This window comes from Microtus pennsylvanicus, chromosome 7 (genome assembly GCF_037038515.1).
Source record: "Microtus pennsylvanicus isolate mMicPen1 chromosome 7, mMicPen1.hap1, whole genome shotgun sequence".
NCBI lineage: Eukaryota > Metazoa > Chordata > Mammalia > Rodentia > Cricetidae > Microtus > Microtus pennsylvanicus.
In genome coordinates, this window is record NC_134585.1 from 46,935,287 (window position 1) to 46,962,315 (window position 27,029).

Genomic DNA, 27,029 nt, shown 5'->3' on the forward strand with positions numbered 1-27,029 from the left:
TAGTTCTACCCATTCCACCCTTTCTGGAGCAAAGAACATGTTTTCTCCTAACTAGGCCATCAGAGTGAATGAAGTTATAATTTTGCAGTGACAGAGAAAATAGGTCTGAGCATCAAATTAAGGACTCGGTAGGGTTTCTCATCACGATAGGACAGAACTGAAAAGTTATGACTTTTTATTATCATCTTAGACTTCTTCTAGAACATGAAAGTTAGATTTATCATTGATTCATCAGCTTAATAACTTTAAAGAGATACTTTTCAAATGCCTGCTCTGTGCTATATATTGATATCTTAATGTGTTATTGAAACTTTTTTTCGTTCCCAAACAGGTGCTAATTTTACAGCTCGATCCAAGACCTTTGCTGTCTTACCAGTGGCCCACAAAGAGAGATCCACTATCATCCTGGCCTTGTCCCTGTGCTCAGTGGTGTCATGGCTGGCTCTGAGCTGTCTCATATGCTGCTGGTTCCGGAAAAACAAAAATAGAAGTATGTAGTTCAGAGGAGGGGATTGATGAAAATGTCTGAAATAATCATGTATAACATATTAATGATTTATCTGTCTTCAAAAGAAATTTTATGTCATTTTGTGATTTATACAACTACATGTAATCTACTGTTTCAATTAATACAATAAAGATGGGCACTGCCTGATCTTTAATATTAACAATTATATTAAGTTATTACATTTATTGATCAGGTTCTATGTGCGTTAGGTCAATAAGTTTATTAATTCCTTAAACAACTTATTGGCAGAGGTAGTGATTATTATTCCTACAATCTAGGTATTGAAGAGTGATATCCAGTAAGGGTAAGTAACTTGTGTATTATCACACACCACATAAAAACCATGTGGCTTGGCTGCACCACCTCATCTTTGCAAGTGACACTATCAGAGACATGTTAAAGAGCTGGGTTAGGAATGCAGCTTGCAACATACAATGGTGGCCTAGCGTGAAGGAAACCCTGAGTTTGATTCTGAGAACCTCATACTACTGGGCACAGTGTGTCACATCTAAAACCCCAGTTCTCACATTCCTGAGGTGGAGACAAAGCATCAGATGTCCAAGGTCACACTTCGGTACATAGCCTTCCGACTGTGTTGGGTACATAGCTGCGAGAGTCAAAGAAGAAAAACACAGAGGCAAATTCTCTGGAAGGAGGAAAGTCAGTGTGGGTGAGAAGATACAAAAACCATGTACCTCCTCGATCATTTCCCCAGAAGCAGAATGTCATGCTTGTAAGTTAATACACACTCGGAGGGGAGTCTTGGGTGCAGCTTCTTATCATTCTTCTCCTGTTAAGGCAAGAAAGGCAGATAAGTTATTGAAAAATCTCTTCCTGACACCCAAACCTCACACTGTGTACCTCTGAGTATCCCGGAAAAACAGTAGTGATGTAAGCCGCCAGCATGAAACCTCAACCTTAAGCAGAGATTACCTAAAAAGTTTAACGATAAGTAAAGGCGACAGGAAAAGATTCAAATACAGGAACCCCATGGGATGTAGCCAGGCCTTATTACTAGAATGGCCACTGTGTTTGATCTTTCAAGGGCTATTTGAGAGAAGGCCAGCATTAATTGATAAATATCATATCTGACAGCATTCAGTCTGAGACCCTGTCTCTCTATCCTGGTGTCCAGGACTAGATTAGCTACTAGCAAAATCTTCATCCTCTAAAAGGGAGTACAGTCCCAAAGGGGTTCTGAACTGTATTGCCTGTAATGTGTTGAACTGCTGTTTTTATTTTGTTTAGTGTTTAAGCCTGCAGTTAGTTCTATCTACAGTTGTGTGTATTTATGTGTCTATGTGTGTATTTGTGTATGTGAGCATGTTTTGAGTATGTATGTGTGTACATATGTATATAAGTGAGGATGTGTGTTTGTGTATGTATGTGTATGTTTGTGTATGTTTCCATGTGTATGTGTGATCTTGTAGCTATGTATGCATGTGTGTTTGTGGAATATATGCTGAGCGTATATATTTATATATGATATTTTCTGGTTTTAACGTAGATTATTATGTTCTTTTATGTCATGTGATCCTGTGAAGTAGGTTGTATAATTCTCACTCTAAATTTAATACCTAATTCCACTAGCCACTCGCAAGCCATTCACTAAGCCTTGTGAATCTTATCACTCAGTTCTAGAAGTAGCTTCTACCTACAGTTATCAGTATATAAGTTGTCCATCCTAGTCCCTTTCTGTTCATTAAACCTGTAAATATCTGTGGATACATTTCTCTGTAGTACATTTTATGTTTCTAGGAGGTTATAGACATGTTTGAAAATTATGAAATGCTTGAAAGGACCTTTAGTGAAGATTACAGTCGTTAATCTAAAGTGCTTCCTTATATAATATGCATTTTGTGCTTTTTGAACCTAAAATTAACAATCATTAATTTCTTAGAATAAGAGATGTGCTCTTTCTCAACATTCTAGGAGAACATAATTCTCCGACTTAATGATACATTTAGTTTTTAATTCTGCTTTGTCTCATTGGATTGTGATTAATTACTGAGAAGCTAAGCAGTTTTCTTTCTGTATGTGCTCTATCCATCAGTATTTCCATGTAAGAAGTTAGAACAGAGTATTTAAATGTTACCAATTAATTTACACAAGCATGTATTGCTTATAAATGTAATTAACCTTTGTCTTTAAAATACTGAGTGTTCAAAACATAGTGAAAACTGTTGCATTCTTCTAAGCCCCTCTAGTGGCTTCCTAATTAGACTCTCCAGCCGCTGCAGTGTTAATGGAATGATGGGCATATTTATGCTGAACTTGATGATGACAACCAGCCTCACACAGACAAAGAATAAGAATCAGTCGACTTTGGGGCTTTAGATATACTTTTATCACATATCTAAACTTGACAAAGTGAGTTTTTTGTGTCTTTTGATGTCCATTTTAAAGTACCTTTTGTGTTTTATTACATGAAAGATAGTAGTCTCCTTTGCTGTTTATTCTTTATAAAATATTCTTATCTTATACTTTAAATGGCTTTTACCCATGCATGAGTTTGAAATATTATGCCGTGACCCCATGAATATCATTTTAGTAATTCAGGCAGGCTTTTAAATGTTGACAAATTTTATTCACAAATTAGAAAGAATTTTTGTTAATATCATCATGAATCATGAAGAATTTGAAATTGTGGAGCTGGAGAGATTATTCAGAAGCTTAGAGCACACACTTTTCTTGCAAAGGACTCAAGTTTGTTTCTCAGCACCTACAGCAGGCAACTAGAAATTGCCTGTAACTCTAGCTCGAAGGGATCCAATGTCTTTGGTCTCTTTATACACCTGTACATAGCCACATACAGATAAACAAACATACACAAGATTTAAAATGATATAAATATTATAAATGGATTCTAAATCTATAAAATTCCTAGCTATTGATGCATTTCCCAGAACACTAAGTTTCCAGTGCACTTTGAATTTTCACACTGACAACTGATATAATAGCAAATCACAATTGATTTATAAATCTTCTAACTTCTAAAGTATGCAGAATTTGTTTCCTGGTGATTCTTTCTAATTATTTGAGTAAAAATTGTGTTTTGTACAACATCAGCTAGTTCAGCCTGAAGTTCAACCATGCAGTTCTGTTTCCTTTAGAGAATTCTTTCTATGCATTTTGTATTGCATTTTTATTTGTGCATGCATGTATGTGTGTGTGTTCATGCGTATTCACACATGCATATTTGTATGTGGAAGTGACAGGGTAGACCACCCATGGGGAACATGTGGAAATCCTAGAACCTCCTATGTACGTCTTCACTTTCCACCTTGTCTGAGACAGGATGTCTTATTGCTGGCCACTGGGTCTGCTGAGCCATCTGACCTGTTGCCTTCCTGAAAGTCTCCTGTTTCCAACTCATATCTTAATGTAGGAGTGTAGACATTCCATATATGCGATTACATGTCCTGCTTTTGTGGACTCTGGACATCAAAATTCACATCCTCACACTTAAGTGGCGAATGTTTTATCCTGAGCCAACTTGCCAGGCCATAGATGTATTTTAATGTTTACATTTATCTGATGAATGAAGACATCAAAGTGTCCTTTCAGTCAGGGATAGGTGGAGGATCTTATTTTCTTTTTTGAGCCCAAAGTACATATCTGCTTGTATTATGTGAATGTACCAATGTTGATTTCCTTGTTTTGCTGCTATGTTGGTCAGTTTCAGGTTACCACAATGACATTCTTGAAACAGCTCCTTTAAAACAGGAAAGGTTTGTTTATCTCATAGTTTTGAATATTAAGTATGCAGTGAGGAAGTCCTGTTAATGTGCACTGTGGTCAGGGCTGCTGATAGAGCCCATCATGATGGGAGCATATGAGGAAATGAGTGTTCACATCTGGGACAGAAAGAGAATAGGACTGGAAGTGGGGGATCAAGTCGTACAGTTCCTTTGAAGTGCATGTTTTTAGTGGTCTAAGGATGGAGGCCTCATTTATCAGCCAGTATGTGTTGACAGAGGTTCCTGTCCCACCCAGTCCCACAGCCATTCAGTCCCAAAGAAACACACAAAAATCTACATTAATCATAACCTGGTTGGCCTGATAGCTCAGGCTTCTTATTAACTAATTCTTACATCTTACATTAACCATAACCAAAAATTACATACATTACAAAATGTATGTACATTACAAAAATTACTTACATTACATAACCAAAAATTCTTGTTTGATCACATGCTCGTTCAGTCCCAGTCCAGCTGGCCTTGGTGAGCTCCCATTAGATCAGTCACACCGTCTCAGTGGGTGGATGCACCCCCTCACAGTCCTGACTTCCTTGCTCATGTTCTCCCTTCTTCTACTCTTCGTCTGGACCTTGGGAGCTCAGTCCAGTGCTCCAATGTGGGTCTCTGTCTCTATCTCCTATCATCGCCAGATGAAAGTTCTATGGTGATATGCAAGATATTCATCAGTGTGGCTATGGGATAAGGCCAGTTCAGGCACCCTCTCCCCTGCTGCCCAAGGACCTTGCTGGGGACATCTCCTTGGACACCTGGGAACCCTTCTAGAGCCAAGTCTCTTGTCAATCCTAAAATTGCTCCCTTAATTAAGGTATCTTCTTCCCTGCTCCCATATCCTCCTGAATATTGGAAGTAGACAAGATTGCTGGGCAAAAGTTGGGAGCCTGGGGCTGGGGGTGGGGTGGGAGGAAGGGAAGATGGGGAAAGAGAAGGGAGAAGGGGAGGATTGGGGAAAGCTTGGGGAAATGGGATGGTTGAGATGGAGGAAGGGTGGATATGGGAGCAAGGAAGAAGATACCTTAATTATGTCCTTCTTGTAAACAAAAAAATGTCTTTTAATCTGACAAAACAACATAAAAAAACTTCTTTTTTCATCAATACAGAAATAAAACCTGAAGATATATCTGAATCCCAGGCTAAGGATCAAAGGAATACCCATAACTCTTCCAAACACCGAGGAGTACAAGTAAAGACAACAAAAGAAGACACCGTGATGCGGGAAGGTAAGCATGAATCAGTGAAGACGACTCTAGATTAACAATGTTCCTCCTTCCCTGGTGTCAGGCTATGAAGGGCTTTAGTTTACAGCCCCTTCTTTGTTTTTTCATTACTTTTTCTTAATTAAATAATACCCCAGTCCAGGAAGACACAGGTCCTCACATTCACTCAGCTAGTAGCCACTTATTCGAACTGACATTTATATATCTTTTCGTAGAAAAAGATTATTGGTTTCACATTTGAGTTTGTTTAGCAGAGAGAAGAGAAAGCCAGGGTATAGGCGTATAATCTTCCCCTTAGCTGTTGCAAAGCTGCCAATTTGGCAACATTATTGAGTTTGGAAAAGAAGAGAGTGTAGTTGCCAAATGCCCACTGTGCAAATTAGATTTAGTGTAGAACCCTCAAGAAGTGAGTCAGTATTGCTTAACCCTGCTTTGTTGTTTCTTGGTACTGTTAGCAGCGTGTATCATTTGCTGTGCTGTGGTATGTGTTCGTACTTGTCCCACAGCTAGGTTACCATTAGAACTGATATAAAGCAGAGAAAGTGAAGCCATTGCCTCAACTGAGTGTCTGGCTTTTAGCCTACTAAGGGCGAACAATGGGAATACAGTAACCAGAGCCTATGAGCTTGCCAAGTATGAACACTGTGTATGAAAAATATTCACATAGTTTCCATGACTCTGAAACATTTTAAAACATATGTTCTAAATAGAAAAACAATTCTAGTTTTCCTAGGAGTCAAATAACATGTTTTCTAGTAGAAAAGGATTACCAGTTTTACAGTTCTGAGTTCATTTTGACCAAAATCTGTCAGTCTGAAATTATATTTGAGTGAGCTATTCAGTTGTGTGCTTGCAGGTGAGTGTAGCCCAAACAACAAAAACCCAGACACAGATATTGGGGTTCAGTCTGACGATCAGGAAAGCAAAGCAGCCAAACACTAGAGATGCGTTTTGCCTCTGCCAAATCTTCATACTAAAAGCGCAAGACTCTGTCTCCACAAATCCTCAAACTCCACACTCCAGTTCGTTCCTGTCCCTTCCCCTTTATATTCCTCTCTCTGCCTAGCCATATCACTCTTATCTCCACCTCGCTAGTGCTGGGATACTGGTTTTAAAGGTGTGAGCCACCACAGCTGGATCTGTTTCTAGATGGATCTTGTGTAGCCCAGGGTAGCCTTGAACTCACAAAGATCCACCTGCTTCTGTCTCCCTACTCATGGGATTAAAAGTATGCGCCACCCTTCCCGGGCCTGTATGGTTGACTAGTGTGGCTGTTTTACCCTCTGATCTTCAGGCAAGCTTTACTTGTTAAAGCAAAAATAATATACCACTCTAGGTCAGCACATGTGTGTGTCCATGTGTGTGCTTACACATACAAGCTTTTTTGAATGTTCCATTTCCCATGAAGGAAATATAATTTTTATTTTTTCAAAAGTAGCCAGCTATATAGCACAGTCTTTCAAACTATTCTACATAATAATAAAAATGATAATGAAAATTAATAATAATAATAATAATAATAATAATAGGAAGCAGGAGGGAACTGGGGATGTGCTAGTATAAAGAATGCAGTGACAGAAAAGAACACAAGAATTCTTTGTGATCCCAAGCCATATGGATCTGGGGTACTACCCACCTCTTGGATGGGAAAGCCTCTTGTTCTCTATTGCACGCAGCTCAGGGTTCTGTTTGAAACTGCCTTCTGACTCGACCAGCTCCTTTTCAGCCACTGACCGGGGCCATGCTGTGGTTTCACCTATCCTAATATGGTCATCTACATGGCTCATAGTCTCCTTGCTTAAATTAATATTTTAAACACTCCATAATGCCTGGGTTTTATGGGGCAGCTTATTAATAAGTTAACATGAATGAGACAAGGAATGGGACTTCCGGGGATCAGTTTAGACTGAAGAGATGGGATTGAAGAAGCCATTTTATTAGGACATCCAAGTTAAAAAGAAATGTGTTGTCTGAGTCCTCCATGAGGACCATCCTAGGTTTGTTTCCTTATCTTCCAAGTGTTTTCTGGTTTATAAAAACAAAACTGCCTAATTATTAAAAGCTTTAAATAATTTGTTTTTTTTCCATGATTTACATGACATTTTAGTTTTCCTTTTCCCTCTGTGTTTTTAAACTTTAGGCATTTACTAATAGAGTGGTTGGTTTTCTCACCTACCATTGCCTTCCTTCAGGAACAACTAACTCCCTTAGCACTGGAGATCATGTCGATGGTAGGGGTGAGTTTAGATATAAAACTCATTATGTCGCCGGGCAGTGATGGCACACGCCTTTAATCCCAGCACTCGGGAGGCAGAGGCAGGCGGATCTCTGTGAGTTCGAGGCCAGCCTGGTCTACAAGAGCTAGCTCCAGGAGAGGAACCAAAAAGCTATGGAGAAACACAGTCTGGAAAATTAAAAAAAAAAAAAACTCATCATGTCATCACTACTAACATAAATGTTATGGATGCAAGAGTGGAAAAAGGGGTGAAGTGTGAAGATGGAGCTCGCAGAACGCACTGCTACCAAGGGGTTCGACACACCGACACTCTTTCCAAGTTCATCTATAAGTCTTCTCTTCTACTCCTCAGACTTAACTGGTTCTTATTGTCAGGTGGGGGAGCAGAAGAATGTGACAAGCGAGGGAACAGAACCACAGAGTCGAACAGACTGGGTTTCGTTCTGAATACAACCTTTGACAGACTTTCTGTCCTCAAACTTAGCAACTAGCTTCCCGAAGCCTTACAGTTTCTAAATTTGTAGAATTGTCATAATAATACTCTGCACAGTTAGTTTGTTACACAGATTCTATATCAATTAAGAAAATTAGCGTCAACAAAGATCACAGGACAAATCATAGCACACAGTGAGTTAACCATGTGCTCTGCATTGTTGGGGTTTCTCATCACTATGCAGCATTCACTGAACTAACTGAACTATGAGAGCCTAACTCCTTCTTAGTTTGCTCATAAACTCTGCCCATTGAGACAATAGGTGCTATGCATTATTCTTCGTACAGCTTTCCCTAGGTTCTTCCTTTGAATAAAAAGGGAATGTTTTCTGTATTGGATTAAGACACACTGAATGTGTGCCTTCATTATAACACCTATGGCCTTGAGAAACGCTTTGTAGGAGTGACTGTCTCAGCCACAGAAATCTGGTCCCCTAGATATGGTGACTAATTTATCATAGTCTTAGAGAGAAGTGTCTCAGTGGTAAAACTAATGGAAGTATGATCCAGTCATTCCCTCCGTGCCAGAATTCTGGGGAAGGTTAGTTACATTTGCTTTGAAGGACATTTGCAATGTGCGGAGAAAATTTCTCACCAGGCCTTAGGAAAAGGCAGAACACTGTTGGTAGTGTATAGAGACCAAGAGAACTAGAATGTTATGTAATTCCTGGTGTCAAGCCCATAACAGAAGCTATCTGGTTCAATACGGCAAGAGCATCTTTGCTAGACTGAGGTGAGAACCCAGTAGAATGAATGATGAGTGAAGTTTAGTGTTCCTCTCACCATAATTAAATATTAATTACAGCATCATATCTATAAATACTAACTTTTACATTTTTTTGTGTAATTTCAAGAAGATGTTATTTGGTCCCCTGTCTTACATCAAAAATTCTAACATTTTGTGGGCCCAATTTTAGGGACAATCAAAGAGGGATTTCAGTCAATAAGTATAAAGAAATCACAACAAACTACAGAATGTAGATATGGAACTAGGTGCTAAGGTGAAAAAGAGCATTGTCTGAAGTGACATAGCTAGCCCCTCTAGGTCCTGAATTGTATTGTACTGTTTCAGATCTCATTTGTTAGGGGCCTGGTTGTCCACTGTGCAGACACCGGTTTGTAGAAACACCAGAGAAAGAGTCTTCCATTGCTGTGAAAGCTCAGACCTGCAGTGTGTTTTTCTGTCCTCTTGTTTTCTTAAACTGGTTAATAACACCCGAGTCTCCCAGGCAACACGCCTCAAAGTTCTGTGTCTTTCTTACTTCAGTCTTCCTCACCTTCCCTCTAGCTTGACTGCTGAATTTTATCAATTTGATTTCTTTTCTTGTGCTTGATCTACTATTCTTTTGCCTCAGTTCACGATATCCTTAATACAGTCACATTTACTATCTTGCGGTCTGTGTCTTCTCTTCTCCTGCCTCTTTACCTTCAGTGACAGCGTCCTCTGTGTACAACAAAGGCCTCCCTTCCAGAATGCTCTCATATGTGTCCGCATCTCTAGCTCCTCACATTTCTTCAAATTCAAAATGAAACAATGTTCACACTCCTTTATCTAGGAGTAGCTACAACACTCTTCTCTTGGCTACTTAATGCAGACTTATTTGTGTCTGTCTTATCTTCTGATATAAATTTATATCTTCTCTAAGCAGAACTTTTGTATCACCGTAATTATCATATTAAAAAACATTGGAAAAGACAGGAGAGTACTTTAAGACATTTCTCTAAGCCCACAGGTAAGGGTAACTGTATTTGAAAACCATTGACTAAGAGTTTCTCTATGTCACATAAAAAAGGGAGTAAATATTTCCCATTTTATGGGGATGTTCTACTGGGAACTCACCAAGGCCAGCTGGCCTGGGTCTGGAAAAGCCTGGGATAAAACCGGACTCTCCGAACATAGAGGACAATGAGGACTACTGAGAACTCAAGAACAATGGCAATGGGTTTCTGATCCTACTGCACGCACTGGCTTTGTGGGAGCCTAGGCAGTTTGGATGCTCAACTTACTAGACCTGGATGGAGGTGGGGGTTCCTTGGACTTCCCACAGGACAGGGAACCCTGATTGCTTTTCGGGCTGAGGGGGGAAACTTAATTGGGGGAGGGGGAGGGAATTGGGAGGCGGTGGCGGGGAATAGACAGAAATCTTTAATAAATAAATAAATTTAAAAAAAAACTATTTTTCCACTAAATAAAATGCAGGTAAATTGTCAAAAAATATTTCCCATTTTAAAAACATGAATAAAATCTAGTGCTTATTTTTCTAAAATAACTGTAAATACACACTAATTGAACAGTTCCATTGCTAAAAAAATTAATTAACAATAAAACTTTAGATTTTTTTACTCAATTAAGGACCAAACAAGTAAATTAGTCATATCATCTTACAGCACATTTTTGACACTGGAATGTAGGCATACTAAAAAGACAGTGTTGGAGACCATTTGCAGATGATGTTGGCATTTAAAGCTGATCATTTTTTTTTGTGAAGTTACCCTCCATGGTTTAGGTGTTTCATAGAGCATCACAAAGTGAACTAATATAATAAGCTAATAGGTTGCACTTTGGAAGTATAATGAAGTTGGCTTTAGTATGTGGTTGGCTTTGAAGAAGATTAAAGAAAGATATGGTGAACTTATTAAAAACTATATTTTGCCAAATAGTTTAAAGAGTATATTCAGGGGTAATGACATGTTTGTAAATAGATTTAATAATTACAAAGACATATTAACTTAATTTCAACCCTTTTATACAATGTCAAGTGGCATAAGATGACTTTAAATTTCATCATAAAGTATAAACCAAGGAGAAAGAGCTAATCTTCTAAAATAAATTAAGTAAATTGATGACATGGGAGTGGGAATGTCATGATCTAGCAGAGAGCTGAAATTTATGTTACTATTCTTAAGATCGTGTGATACTAATACTAGCGTATACTAACACAATAATGGAAATATATGTGAATATTAAACATTTGTAGGGTTAGACACATAATCTGTTAAGAGAGGAACAAAATAGAGTTGTAAAGAATGCCAGTGGTAAAGAGAAATAGAAGAGAACAAAGTACAGTAACACATGTATAAAAATGACAATAAAATCCAGTTCTTTATATGTTAACATAAAAAGATTTAAAAGCAAAGCAATCTACACAAGAAACAATTCAACTTGACTATAGAGTGTTTACCTAGAGCTACATTTTTTTTAAAAATGAAACAAAAAAGACAATTTCACAAACATATCATAGCTGGATAAAGTGTCTCCAAACCAAAAGTGTGCAGGGCACTAGGGACATTATTTTCTCTAAGTTTCTTCACTTTCTGATGAACAATAACCTCTAAACAATATTCTAAACAATAACTTCCACATAAAGGAGTATGGAATTTAAAGAGAACACAGGCAATAGTGTTTATGAACTACGTTTACATTCTGTAACATGTAGGCAAGATTCTCAACATTATTGACAAGTTAGGAGTGGATTCCTTCTACTAACTGACCTCTGCTTTAGACGCCATGAGTCTCATATAAAACAATCCTACTAAGAACTCCAGTGAGTCAACACTGAACACCATACATAGAACAGGGGTAAGAAAAAAAAAGGTGAGCATTTCAGATGAAGATAGAGAATGAGAGGACACTCGTTGCTAATGCTCATGATGTAAAACAAAAAGAAAGAAAAAATGAGTGAAGGATACTTACCAGAGCAAACTTTACAAGTGAGAGGCATAACATGTGGTTGATGTTTGAGAATGTTCTGAGGGAAAAAAAGACTAAGAGAGCTGCAGAAGTTATAGTTAACGTGCATACACTCAGGAGGTCCTCAACACAAGGTGTCCTTATATTAGTAGAACATAGATGCATCTTGCCCACAGCTTATATGTTCTCCCAGAAGTTTCAGCATGCCTGATAATGGATGCTAAGAAGCATGGTTGAGAAATCTGAAGTCATGTTTCCATTTTAGTGGAGACCCATGAGCAAGGCTTTTGTGGGAAGGAGGCATGTTAATTCATATGTTTTGATACTCACTAACCTTCCTTCCCTTAAACCCAAACATTCAGCTGAATGCCTTAGGATACATATCTACTATAAATTTATTTTTTATCTAATTTGTCTGAGATCTAAGCTTCCTGTGGAGGTCCAAGATCAAAGGAGCTGATTCTTTCTGATGTCGGCAGTGACATATAATGTGTGCTGACTTAGTTCTGTCTATAAGCTCACAGTGGGAGGTGGTCAGCCTCCCTGAGCTTTACACTGTGAATTTTCATTTCAGCTGGGGCGTCTGTCAGGTGTGTTGCTGATTGGAGCAGCCATGTACATAATTCATGGGAGATTTTAAAAATGTTTAGGGATCTGCAAAAAGAAAGCTAGTCTTGAATTAGTCTTTCATGAATAAACTTGAAAAACAAGAGGTCAGGGGATTTGCAAGGAAGGTCTCTCAAAACCAGATTAAGAACAACTTCAAGGGACTGAGAAAAAAGTGACTTGTACTTTTAATTTCTCGGGTATGATATGATATTGATTTTATCCAGGGATTAAAATTCAAAACCCATGTTTTCTTTTAAAGTCTGCATCTATATGACAATTTATTATGCTTGTTCCCTGGTTATTTGCGGATTCTGGTAAACTGCCTTTTGCTTCTGGTGGGAAAAGTAGTCATGGACTTGATATCAAGTCCAGTAAAGGCTATAGGAGGGGACACAAGGACTGTGCAAAGTCAATGACAGGAAACAGCTCCTCCCTTGAAGGCATTCAGAAACCTTAGAGGAGGAATGAGCCGCCACACACGTGAAGATGACAATAGTAGAGACAGCTACATAGACACTCTAGTCAGTGTGCATTGAACAACCAATGTAGTTGCACTGTCAAGAAACACTTCAGGATTCCCCAAGTTCCCCCCCATCTTCCCCTTCTCACTTTTCTCTCCCCATCTCCCCTTACCCCCATCCCACCCCACCTTCAAGATCCCAATTGTTTGCCTGGTAATTTTGTCTACTTCCCATAGTCTGGAGGATAACTATATGTTTTTCTTTGGGTTCACCTTCTTATGTAGCCTCTTTAGGATCACCAATTATAGACTCCGTGACCTTTATTTATGGCTAGAAACCAATTATGAGTGAGTACATCCCATGTTCATCTTTTTGGGTCTGGGTTACCTCACTCAGGATAGTGTTTTCTATTTCCATCCATTTGCATGCAAAATTCGAGAAGTCATTGTTTTTTACCGCAGCGTAGTACTCTAATGTGTATATATTCCACACTTTCTCCATCCATTCTTCCACCACTGAGACAGTGGGGCTGATCTATTGGGAGCTCACCAAGGCCAGCTGGACTGTGACTGAAAAAGCATGGGATAAAACCGGACTCTCTGAACATGGCGAACAATGAGGGCTGATGAGAGGCCAAGGACAATGGCACTGGATTTTGATCCTACTTCATGTTCTGGCTTTGTGGGAGCCTAGCCAGTTTGGATGTTCACCTTCCTAGACCTGGACGGAGGGGGGAGGACCTTGGACTTTCCACAGGGCAGGGAACCCTGACTGCTCTTTGGACTGGAGAGGGAGGGGGAGAGGAGTGGGGGGAGGGGGAGAAGGGTGGGAGGAGGGGGGGGAAATGAGAGGCTGGGAGGAGGCGGAAACTTTTTTTTTTCTTTTTCTCAATAAAAAAATTAAAAAAAATATTGACACCATGAAAAAAAAAAAGAAACACTTCAGGAAGGATTTGTATACCTTGTGGGAAAACTAGAGTGACCAGAAAAGTTCTGTAGATCTCAGCAAGGGAATCATTCCATAGATAGGCAACTCTGGAAAATAAATGGCAGGCAACAAGATTATGGAAAGAGATAGAGGAGATATGAATAACATGTGCTTCTCAGATATTAATCTATGCACTGTGGAAATAATATGAGCTATAAGATTTCTTCTCATTTTTCCAACCTGAATAAAAAAGCATCACATATTCATAGGAGCCATTCCATTTTTACGTCTTTATGTCATTTTTCAATCCACTGTTAGACTGAACTGAAGTGCTTTGTGCCCTGTTTCTTATGTTAAAATAAAGATGTGCTGTCTCCTAACACAAAACAAGGCAACTGTGGATTGCAACTGTGTCCTGTACTAGTTAATCAATTGCCATCTGCACTGAGTGCCAAAGAGTAAAGGACTAGAGGGGAAATGCAAGATAAATGGGCACTAACTACCTCCCAAGAATTTGGATAGATCTCTCATTGTTGTAAATAACAACACACATGAAAGCTAGCCATTTGCATGCACGACATTGTCCCATACATATTAGGATAGTATAAAGTTATGCAACTAGAGTCAGGAGATGCTAAGTGGTAGGATGACCATCTCACAGCCAGGTAGTAGAAGAGGATAGTGAATGCACACCCTCTAGTTTTCACTATTGTATTTGCTTCTTAATTCTCTGTGGTTGTCCTAATCATTACGCAGTATGGTGTAGTCTTGGCTTCACAGACGCTGTGCAGACAAATAACTGAATTTTTATATAAGGTCTGTTCCTGCTTTATTTGTTATCTCAGAAAGTTACTTAACTTGTGTCTTAATTCCTTTACAACTAAAGCAGAGATCATAGGACCCCATACTCCAGAAAGATGTTTTAAGGCCACAGTTATATGTGAAGCTAGTGTGGAACATACATTGATTTTTTTATCATTGCAAATATGTGTTATTTTACATTATTAAAAATTTGGGGAAAAATTACTGGTGTTTTTTTAAAATTCAGTTCCTTTAATACTCGTGTTAGTTGACCTTATCCTTGACTGTGATATAGATTTCAGATTTGACCCATGCTTACAATTAAAAATACTTGTAACTTAATAACATTGTATGAGTGATTTTTTTTCTGAGAATGATATAATCGCATTTTTGTTACATGGCTAATATCAATTACAAACTGAGTATGAGGCATATTACTTTTTATGAAAAAATATCTCTAAATTTATTTGGAAATTGGTGAATAGATGCCATTCAATATTTTATTCTTTGACTATGCTGCTATGATGGTCAAATATATAACTCGTGAAAGCCATGTAATCTGATTGAAAACGAAATCTATTCTTCCTTTATGTTTCTTTTTATAGATATGAGGATGAAGGTCATGCAGGGAAGGCAGAACCAGTTTCCCCAACAGTCAATGGATGGAGTGTCCAAAAGGAAGGTTGGTCACCATGCTGTCCCAGAGGAAGGAGCCGCTACACCTGCCCCGAGGATTCCCAGAATCACATCCCAGGGGCTCACCTGTGTTCCAGGATCTCTTGCTCAGCAGCTGACCCTGCAGGAGCCTGGGAATTGGAAGGAAGCCCAAAAACAGTTGCTCAGATACCAGCTGGCAGGCCACAATCAACTGCTTCTCTTATGCCCGGACCTCAGACAAGAGAGGCAGCAGGGTCAGGAGTCTAGCCAGCGGAACAAAGGGAGCAACTGCATGGGACTTTCCCCAGAGGAGGGTACTTGTGTTCCATCTGAGGCTGTCTGCCTCCACACAGCACCACCAGAAGCTATCCAGTAACAGCTGTGAGTGTGGAACACTGTGGGTGTTTGGATGAGAAGGGAAAACGTTCAAAATTATTTCTACATGGTAAATGGGGGAGGAGCGGCCTGATCTGGTAGGACATCTAAGGGAGAATATGGACTCTCAATCTTTTGACTTTAATACGGAAGACAGTCAGATAAAGGCTTGTAGACTGAGTCTGTAACCGATTATGTCTCTTGTACCTATCATTGATCCTACCCAATTCCAACAAATAACAGGTTCGCAAACACTTGCTGATATTTTCATGAGTTCAGACTTTTTGTAATGCAGCCAACTTTATACCTGTGATATACTAAACTTCACTATTAGGAACTGAGATATAAGATTCTATTGCAGTGAACACCCACAATGCTTCGGGGTTGTCTTGCAGAAGACTTGGATTCGGTTTAGGGAGTTGCAGTTGTGTCTACGGTGTTTGAGAACACTCAAGAGGCAGCTTGTTCCTTACTATACCAAAGCTTAGTCTCCAAGAAGGGTCAACTTCATGACTGTTATTTTTAGATTTTATTTCATTGCTTAAATTTATTCATTACTGGGAGATTTCTGCATGATAGATATCATTTGTATGCCATGAGTATTTTTACTGGAAAGACTGTGATCACATGGGTTTTTGTTCAGTTAATAAAGGAGTAAACATACTAAATTTATGAAAATTTTTCTTGATGTATTGTAGTTACATTTTACATTTCTCTTATTGGTTGGATCAAATGTACAACTAAAAGAAAATTCTCTTGGCAGACAAAAGATAATCCTCCAAAGTTAAAATTGATTGATTAAAACTTACTTGATTATCAGAGAACTGATATTTTTATCAAAGGCATGTATAAGGGCTTCCCAAGAGAATAAGAGAGATTTCATTAGGTGTAGTTTCTTGAAGCTGTGCTAAGGGAGACAAAAGTTGAACCTGTGCTTTAAGGAAGGAAGAGTGAACTATTTTACCACATGCATATATTTGCACAGCGTTCATTTCTACTCAAGCTAAATAATAATTAAATGTACTGATTATGACTTTTGTCTGGTTCCCAGGGGCCCTTATGACCTGAGAATATGAAACAAAGGTTGCAGAAGTGAGGAGAATTTCCACAAATAGATACTTTAAGATATTCCCCTGAATATAAGCCAGGATTTCCCAGTATCTGACAGGCTCTCCTGCAATTGAGATAGAACATAAGCAAGAAATACTGTCCTATATTGCTAACACTTCAATAATGGCAGCTGAGAACTAGAATCCATAGGAAGCATGGATGGAAAGCAGCCATCAACTGGAAACTGTATCTCCTCTTACCACGAGTTGGCTAGAGCCATATCAGCCTCTTTCTCATTAAAGATTCTTGAAGCAGCTCATGAAACTCCCAGTGTCTAGAACTACTCTGTTCCGAGGCAGCTTCCCTTCTCTGTGGTGCTGTACTGAATGCTGAGGGGGTGAATGTGATCCTCTCTGGTAGACGTAAACACAGTTTGTTTGTATGCTGGGAACAACATGAGACAATTTAGACTATAAAAACTTACTCTTGGGACATAACCTAGCTGCCTCAGGATCAATCTTTACAGATATATTTTGGGGGGACAACAAAGGTGTCTTAGTAACAAAATAACTTCAGAAACCTTGAATTACTCTTGTGTAGCAATCCTCCCATTTAATTCATTTTGTAATAACTACTTCATTATATTTCCTTTGCTAACTTCCTGATCTATGAAACCATTAGCCTTCACAAACTCTTGTACACACCTTGAATTCTCAAGAGCAAATGATCTTCACAAAGGTTCAAAACCCTTCATACTGTAACAGTAATCTAAACAACCATGACTCTTTGTCATACTTTACCCTTCTCAATCAACTACCAAGACTCTTATGTATTCTCCCTTTTCTAATCTATCTCCTCATCCATACCCTATGAGGTGTGAAATGATAGGTTTTGAGCTAGCTCTCTTTCATACTGCTTAAAAAGAAGAGGATGGAGCAAATGCTGGGAGCATAAAATGAAGCTAAGAATTAAGCTATTAATTAATAGCTTAGAATAACCTATTACACACAGTTTAATGTAATCCATCACTAACCTGTAACATTGATGAGGTAAATATTTCTCAGCTACTCCCATTAACAAAATAAGCAGTGAGTTAAACATCCTTTTCATCTTTCATTTCAGAGAACTTATTTTTGTTACTCATGTCTATTGCTCTCTATATGATGTGCCCATCCTCTTAAGAGATTATTGTACTAAAGCTCTGGGGATTTAAAAATATTTGAGAGTGTATTTTAAGAGATGCTCATCATAAAAAGCTGGTAAACATGTGGGGTGATATGAATGTCACTTTGCTTTACTGAGCTATTTTGTACCCAATAAATAATACAAATTAAAATTAAAAAAATATGACAAAAATTCATAAATGTTTTTGCATAGTAAAGTGGAAAGGCAAGCCAGTATAGTTTGGCCCATTTTTCAAACTTTTTGCATTGTGCTCAAGGAGGTTTAGATTGACAGATGCCATTCCTAGAGAAGAGACTGAGCCAGCTGAATCAAAGGTAGGTAGCAAAGAATTCTTGTCCATATTACTGCTAGTGAAGCTGCCCAAAACAAAGATACCTTGAGCTCTCGCAGGTTTTATCTTTTCCAACGGTAACTCAATCGAACCATTCCTTCCCATCTAGCAGTGGAATTCCAAATGTATAGAATTGCTGTACATTAAGTGCGCACAAAATACTTTCAACAACAAAAACAAAATGAAGAAGCATGGCAAGCCTCATGCAATTATTATTCAACTAAATTTCTTTAAAACTATGTATGCCCATGACATTAAAGAATTTTGTTTCTGTCATTTAAAATTTGTGCATTTATTCCATCATTTGTTTTCTAAATTCAATTTTAAAAATGCAACAAACAGAAATAATTTGAACTGAATGGAAAAGTTTATTTGAATCTTCATTACAGCATTGTGACCAATTACAGACAGAATAGAGAGAGGAAGTTTCAAAAATGTAGTTTTAAAAGACAAACAAAGGGCTTTGAGCCTATAGTTCATGATCTTAGAGAAGCTAAGGAATAAGGAGAACCCAAAGAAAAACATATAAAGACCCACCTGGGAGTTAAAAACAGACAAGACCGCCTGACAAATTTGGGAGCATGGGGGTGGGGGAAAGAAGGAAGGGGAGAAGAGGAGGGTTGAAGAGCACTTGAGGGAATGGGATAGTCAAGATAGGGGAAGGGCAGATATGAGAGCAAAGAAAGAGATATCTTGATTGAGGGAGCCATTATGGGGTTATCAAGAAACCTGGTTCTAGAAAAATTCCCAGGAATCCACAAGGATGACCCAGGTAAGCAATAGAAGAGAGGGTGCCTGAACCGGCTTTGCCCTGTAGTCAGACTGATGAGTTTCTTAAATATCACCATAGAACCTTCGTCCAACAACAAATGGAAACAGAGGCAGAGAACCACATTGGAACACTGGACTGAGGTCCCAAGGTTCCCAAGTTGAAGAGTGGAAGGAGTGAGAATATGAGCAAGGAGGTCAAGACCATGAAGGGTTCACCCACTGAGACAGTTTGCCTCAGCTAATGGGAGCTCACCAACTCCAGCTGGACTGGGAGTAATGATCATGGGATCAAACCAGTCGCTCTGAATGTGGTTGACACTTGGGGCAGACTGAGGGGCCACTGGGAGTGGCACTGAGATCGGTCTCTACTGCATGTACTGGCTTTTTAGGTTTTTGGGTGTAAACTTTGCTTAACCTAGATGTAGTAGGGAGGGCCTTGGACTTTCCACAGGGCAGGATGCCTTGCCATCTCTTAGGATTTGGAGGGGGAGGGCTGTGAGGGTATGTGAGGAGGGGCGGGAGTAGGAATTTGGATTGGTGTTTTTTTATAGTAATATAATAATAATAATAAAAAGACAAAATATTTTTATGTAGTCAAGTGTAAGTTTTATGTAAGTTACTGACAATAATTGGGAATCTATTCTTTCTGAGCAATTCCTTTTTTGTTTGTTTGTTTCATTGTTTTTTCTTTCTTTCTGGTTTTTAGAGACAGGGTTTCTCTGTATCTTTGGAGCCTGTCCTGGAACTAGCTCTTGTAGACCAGGCTGGCCTTAAACTCACAAAGATCCACCTGCTTCTGCCTCCTGAGTGTTGGGATTAAAGGCATGCACCACCACCACCTAGCCTTTCTGAGCAATTCTAAAAGAGAGTGGATTTTTCCTAGCATGATGGTCTTTTGTATGAAAAAGAATTCTTTAATATATTAGGACTTTCTAAGTTTTAATGAAACCCAAAGGATTGATTGTGTCTATGTCACCTCTTATTTTCATCTCAAAAAGATCTTATCATCATTACCGTGTTTTTTACTTCAAAATTAGTAGCTATAGCAAAAGAACAGAGTCAAAATGATCTTAGAAAATGTGTGAGAATTTTATCTGCTATCTATTCGGTAGATGAAAAATAGGCAACTGTCAAACCTCCTTTGGGGTCAAAGGCAAATCCCAAAGTCTAAATCCATGATTCATCCTTCTTGTAGATTACAATGCTTAACATAGAAAACAATTCAATTCATGTGCTACCAATATACTAAAAAGTCAAATTAAACAATGTGCAATATTTTTTCCCAGTAAAATTCAGACAATAAAAACATTCACTCATATGAAAGAAACAATGGGGAGGCAAGAATCCTTTTAAGTTAAGTGTGAACCCAAGATATGCTCATACTGCTTAGACATGCTTGCCACATAGATTGACTATTCATCTCAGGTTAGCATCAAACTGTGTGTGTTTCCCTATATAAAGTCATAAAAACTTAATTCTAAACCAATACCACTTGCTATAACTTTGAGATGGATGACATGTGTTAGAAGCTCCCTATATGGAGACCCTTAAGATAGAGACATACAATATTACATGCTTTAGTTTGTAAACAATGGATATGGTTTCAGAAATAAAATACTCTAGATTTTTTTTTAAAATTAGGTAAATAAATATTGTGAGTGTGTCTTGACAGCTCTAGAGGTATTACATATTTGGAGTTATAGATGCAGTAGTAGCATCAACTCCTATCCCCCACGTGAAATTTTTTTCTATTCCCAACAATTTAGCAACTTCAACAATCTCCTCTTTCTAAAAATATCACTCTCTCCCCATATACTAGTTTTTCTGTATACTAATCCAACATATTAAGAAAATCTTACCCTAAAGGTAAAACAAAAAAGAAGAGGAAAAAGGAAAATTTTTATTATTTCTTGTTTTTTGTTATCCTATAAATTCATTAATACATCCCTTGACACATTTGCAGAATGGAGACTACTCTTGTAGTGACCACAAATGGCATCTTCCAAAAATTGTAAGAAATGACAAAAACCAGCTGGCTGCCTGGTTCCTCTGCAATGTTGAAGTATCCATCTTTGACCTATAGTCCTAGCACATCTGACAGACTTTTCTGTAAAACATGATATCCTTAAGGACTGTCTCTCCTTGTCTTGACACTGTTTGGCAGTCACTTTCTTTGGGTCTTGCTTATCCAATTAGGTCAGCATACTGTCAGTAGTCAACACAAGGGCACATTCTTGCTTGTTGGCTTCCTTTTGCCACAAAGAAAATAAGCTCCATATGGAGTTTCTTTGATACCCATCATTTTCTCTGAAGTAGATTGGTGCTGGTAGCACCAGATGTGTCTCATTGTCATAAAGAAAGAACCTATACTATTAAGCATCTTAAATGCCATATTCTGTAGATCTCTCAAGTGTTTGAATATGACTTATGTAAAATATATCTTTGTTTGACCTTGAAAACATAATTAATGTGACTACAAATTCAATTATATGAAACGATTAACCACTAACCTGCATTTCCTTCTTATTACCCTAATTTTCCAAGACTATAAATTTGCATTACAACATTAAATGCATTATAAGGTACACTATCTTGAACAAGAGTAGAAATGTATGTACAATATGCTGTAACAAAATTAATCTCAAATCTGAATCAATATAACAGAAAAGGGGAGGTAATGTGAGATTCCCCTGTATACTGTGAATACCATCAGTTAATAAAGAAACTGTTTTGGACCTGCACATGGAATAGAGGTAGGCGGGGAAAACTAAATTGAATGCTGGGAGAAAGAAAGGCAGAGTCAGGGAGAGGCTATGTAGCCCTGCTGGAGATAGATGCCAGAACTTTAGCTGGTAAGCCACAGCCACGTGGCCATACACAGATTAATAGAAATAGGTTAAATTAATATGTAAGAGTTAGCAAATAAGAAGCTAGAGTTAATGGACCTCCATCCTGTGATCAAGATGTGAGCTCTCACCTGTCTCTGCTATCATACCTTCACTCTGCCACCATGGACTCTAATCCCCTGAAACTGTAATCGCAATTAAATACTTTCATTTACAAACAAGTTCCCTTGGTCATTGATTTTTTTTTCAGAGAAAAATAAAAAAAGGAACTAAGACAGAAGTGAACATTGGTACTGAGTAGAGTATTGCTGTTAAGATCCTGACCTTGTTATTTTGGGAGGAATGTGGGAGACTTTGGGACTTTAGACTAGAAAAGTGGTTGAACACTGTAAGAAGAGTCTAATGGGTCATCCTAATAGAGACTGGAAGACAATTGCAGTGAGAGCCATGTGGACTATGGAGCTCAAGAGGTTTCAAAGTAAAGATAGACCCTTAACAACAGCTGGGTGAGAGGTCATTATTGTAATATTCTCATTTAAAATGTGGATACCTTCATCCCTTGTCCTACGAATTTATCTAATGCTAAATTTAAAAGTAAATTCTTTGGTAGGGGAGACTGCCGGGCTGCCTAGCATTGACGGTGTCATGTAGTTACTAGTGACCATTTTTATGCTATTCTACAATGGAAAAGAGCAAATTGAGAAAAAAGAAACACAAAATATACAGTCTGAAGAGAAAAGGAGCACCAGGATATTAAATGTTGGCACCAAGGAGATTAAGCCAGGGTTGGATCTTCAGTGAAAGAAAAGGAGGAACTTCTCCAGGACTAGACTCACCCAGGCAAACTTCAAACTTAAAAGAGACTTAAGGAATTTGCTGTTCCTAAAAAACAACAATGAAGCTGAGTGTGGTGCACTCTTTTAATCCCAGCATTTGGGAGGCAGAGGCAGGTGGATCTCTGAGTTTGAGGCCAACCTGGCCTGCAAAGCAAGTTCCATGACAGCCAAGGCTATATAGAGAAACCCTGTCTCTAAACAGTTTTTAAAAGGAACAACAAACTAAGGCTGTGGAAAAATGTGTTTCAAGAAGCCATGACTTGATCCCAGGTGGGCAGTCAAACTTGGCAGTGTTGTCTGAAGTGTTCAGACTTTAGGTTCATAAAGGATGCATGATTAAAGGGCTCATAGAATTTTCCTCCAAGGTTAATGACCTCAGCTGAGGTCATGTGTGCAGCAGCGCAGCCCTTGTGTGGCATCCCTGAGAGGCCATTGTGTAAAGTTGTAAAAATGAAGGTGTAGTTACTTCGGACATCCCAAGATGTTATAGACATGCCATAGATATGAGTTATCTGCCAAGCAGAGCTGCAAACAAGCGGCTTAATTTAACATCACAACAGCCATAACAGGCTACACCTAACTTGTATATAGGTTGCCAATTTCCTTGCAGTAATTCCAGTACCAATCCCTGTTCAACAAAACTTCTGTTACCTCACTCCTGCCCAATTAGGAGTTCAACCCCCGATCTGAATCAGGAATTCCCCTAAACTCCTCCCCCCAGTCTTTGCTCCTTAAAACCGTACCTCAACTAAGTTCAGGGTTCCCTGATCTAACTGCTGTGTTGGAATGGATGGAGATTCGAACTTGCAATAAAGGCTCTTTGCTTTTACCTTCAAACTCAGGACTCTTGGTGGTCTCTGGAGGTGCGGCTTATGACAGAGGCATAACAGAATCAGCTCAAAAGAGACAAGTGCCTCTTCCCACAGGCAGCCAAATGGGAAGGAAAGAGACATCTAAGCCCTTTGACATCAGGCATTACTTTCTGAGTTTGGATTTTGCCCTGCTGAGTTTCTATCCTGTTTTGTTCCAATAATTTCTTATCGTGATACTATTCCTACCTTTTGAAATGCATTGGTAATACATATACTCTGCTTTTTTTATGCTTGAAATACGTAATTTGATTTTTGATTCTGTTGGGGTTAATGGCTAAGAGATTGCCTTGAGTTTCTGAAGAAACTCGAGACTTTTAAACAGTTATTGAGATGAAAAAACTATGGGGACTTTTGACCTTGGACTCAATGCCATTCACACCATCACATGGTCATGAATCTACAGCGGCTGGGTAGTAATGTGGTGGTTTGAAAGAGAACACCTTCCACATATGCTTATGTGTTTGAATACTTAGGCCCTAGCTGGTGGGACTGCTTGGGAAGAATTCAGAAGTGTGGCTTTGTTGGAGGAGATGTGTCACTGGGCATGAGCTTTGAGGTCTCAAAAGACTCTCCCACGATTTCCAGTATTTCCTCATTGCTTCCTGGCTGTGGATAAAGGTGTGAGCTCACAGCTGTTCCTGCCATCATGCCTTTACCCTACTATCACATACATTAAGTTTCTGAAGTCATGTTACATATTAAATGTTGCAGAATATCTGTTAAACTATGCAAAGATGTGTTGCATTTGTTTATGTTGTGAAATACTTGTTTATGTAAAGATGTGCTAGATTTGTTTAACTATATGATGTGTCGAATTTGTTTAATTATGTAAATATGTGTTTGTTCCCTAAGGTACCTGCCTAGCCTAATAAAAACTTGGACAGCCAATAATGACAGAGGAGGTATAGGCAGAACTTCTGGGCAGGGAACATAAGTAGGAGAAGGAATTTAGGCTTGGAAAAGAAAGAAAAGGGACATTGGGGGAGACTCCAGGGAGATGCCAGGGTCCAGAGGGACAGACATGGAGGGAGTAAGAAAGCAAGATATACAGAATGAAAGAAAGGTAAAAAGGCCCAAGGCAAAATGTAGATGAATAGAAAGAGATTAAATTAAAAAAGCTAATGGGACAAACCTAACGTAGGGCCAAACATTTATAATTAATAATAATTCTCCACATCTTTATTTGGGAGGTGGTTGGTGACCTAAAGAAAATTCCAACTACCATTAAATGTAAATAAGTTGCCTTGGTCATGGCATTTTTGCATAGTAACGGAAAAGTAACAAAGACAATGTGCTTTCTCAATAAGGAATAAGACAAAGAATCATTGTTTAACTGAGTCAAAATCCATGTTCTTTGCAGTCTGCTGTAACACAGTACTGAAAAATGATACACAAAATGGTAAGGCTACTAATGTAGGCTTTCAGACTGTCAATCTATTGTGACCTGAAAGTTTTAATTTTCTTCTGATTTGCACAATGATATCCTAATTTCTGATGTCAAGGTGTTTCAAGTACAGGCAAGAGAAAACTCTGACAGGCCATTGTGTAAAGTTATGAAAGTGAAGACTGAATTGCTTGGTTAGGTGATGGGGCTGGGCACTTCATAATGGGATTAAAACTCTTACAAAGAGAAACAGACACGTGATAGCTCTCTTTTCCAATCCCTCTCTCCTTTGACCCATCCCCACCTCTTTGTCAAGCTCTCTGCTATATGAGGTCATAATAAAAAGCTGACAATGTTCAAACTAGAAAGGGGTCTCTCACTAATGACTGTATTTTAATTTTTTCCCAACTTGGTCTTGTTTGTACCTTCCGCCAAAACTAGGAGTAATAAATGTTGTTAAGCCACTCAGAATATAGGATTGTATTATGGCAATCTGACTTGACCAAGACACCTGTTTGAACTTTTTTAAAAAATAAAATATATGAATATATATATATGTATATATATATATATTAGAATTTAACAATTTGAAAGCTTGAAATAGCATCATACTATTCTGAATACATCACATTTAATAAAGTTTTAACCTTTGATGCATGGATTACCCTAGGAAGGGGAAATAGATGAGATCTCCTGCATAAACTTGGTGGTGGGGCAATAGAGGCGACAGGATCGTAGATGAGAACATGAAGGAAAAGGATGGGCTAGTTGGGGGAGGGACAGAGTGGAAGAGCAATGAAAGAGATATCTTGATACAGGGAGTCATTATAGGGTTAGAGAGAAACCTGGTGCTAGGAAAATTCCCAGGAATCTTCAAGGATGCCCCAAGCTAAGAGTCCTAGCAATAGTGAAGAGGGCTCCTGAACTGACCTTTTCCTATAATAAGATTGATGAATATCCTAATTGTTATCATAGAGACTCCATCCAGTAACTGAAGAAAGCAGTTGCAGAGATGCACAGCCAAGTGCCAGGCTGAGCTCTGTAGTCCAGTTTAAGAGACAGAAGAGAGATTATGAGCCAGGGAAATCAAGAACATGATGGAGACTCTATAGAGACAGCTGAAACAAGCTTTTGGGAACTCATCAGCTTTTGACTGACAGGTGCAGAGCCTGAATGGACCAAACTAGGCCCTCTGCCTGTGGGCGACAGTTGGATAGTTTAGTCTGCTTGAGAGGTTCCTGGCAGTGGGACCAGGATCTATCCTTGGTACATGAGCTGGATTATTGGAGTCCATTCCCTAAGGTGGAATGGCTTGCTCAGCCTTGAGTCAGGAGGAGAAGGATTGGTTTTGCCTCATTTGACTTTGCCAGACTTTGTTGACTTCCCATTGGGGGGGGAGCTTACCCTTTCTGAGGAGTGGCTGGGGAGGTTTGTAGAGGTTCTGGAGAGTGGGAGGAGGGCAGGGAGGGAAACCTGTGGTTGGTATATAAAATGAATAAAAAAAATTTGAAAAAAGTTTTACCCCCTTGTTACAATCCAGTATCACTCATATAATTTATTACCGGGCAGAGCAACCAAATATATCAACCAATTTTTATTTCTTTTTAAAATAACTTTAATATTGGAATTTTATTTCATGACCTTCTATTTAAATTTTTAGATAAATACTTATGCTTACTTTGCTTTTATGATTAGAGTTGACATTTATACCATTGCTTACCCAGTTATAACCCATTACTTTTATTGCACTTGAGTGCATTGAATTACATCTAGTGAACTTTTTTTCACCAAAAAGGTAAAGGTATTTGTATCTTCTGAGTTGTTTGTCATAGATCCATGCTTTCATTCATGAAAACTATGTGGCAAAGCATAAAATATTTTTGCAATCTTTACCTCATCTAAATATTTTTGATAATTCTATATAAATTAAATTATCTCTGTTATTTATAGTCATTTGCATACTCTGCATTGATAATTACAAAGAAAGGCTGGTCATATTTCTAATATGAGAGGAAGCCT

The 27,029-nt window shown here is 38.5% G+C and overlaps 1 protein-coding gene across 1 annotated transcript in view; it reads left to right on the top strand.

Annotated features, from left to right (window-relative positions):
* The window catches only part of Pkhd1 (PKHD1 ciliary IPT domain containing fibrocystin/polyductin), a 419,145-nt gene extending 403,409 nt beyond the window's left edge, over positions 1-15,736 (top strand). The window contains exons 64-66 of the mRNA XM_075978902.1: positions 332-490; positions 5,370-5,489; positions 15,309-15,736. Coding sequence (XP_075835017.1) covers positions 332-490; positions 5,370-5,489; positions 15,309-15,736 — 707 coding nt within the window. The remainder of the gene's footprint in view (positions 1-331; positions 491-5,369; positions 5,490-15,308) is intronic.
* Positions 15,737-27,029: the final 11,293 nt, after the last annotated feature.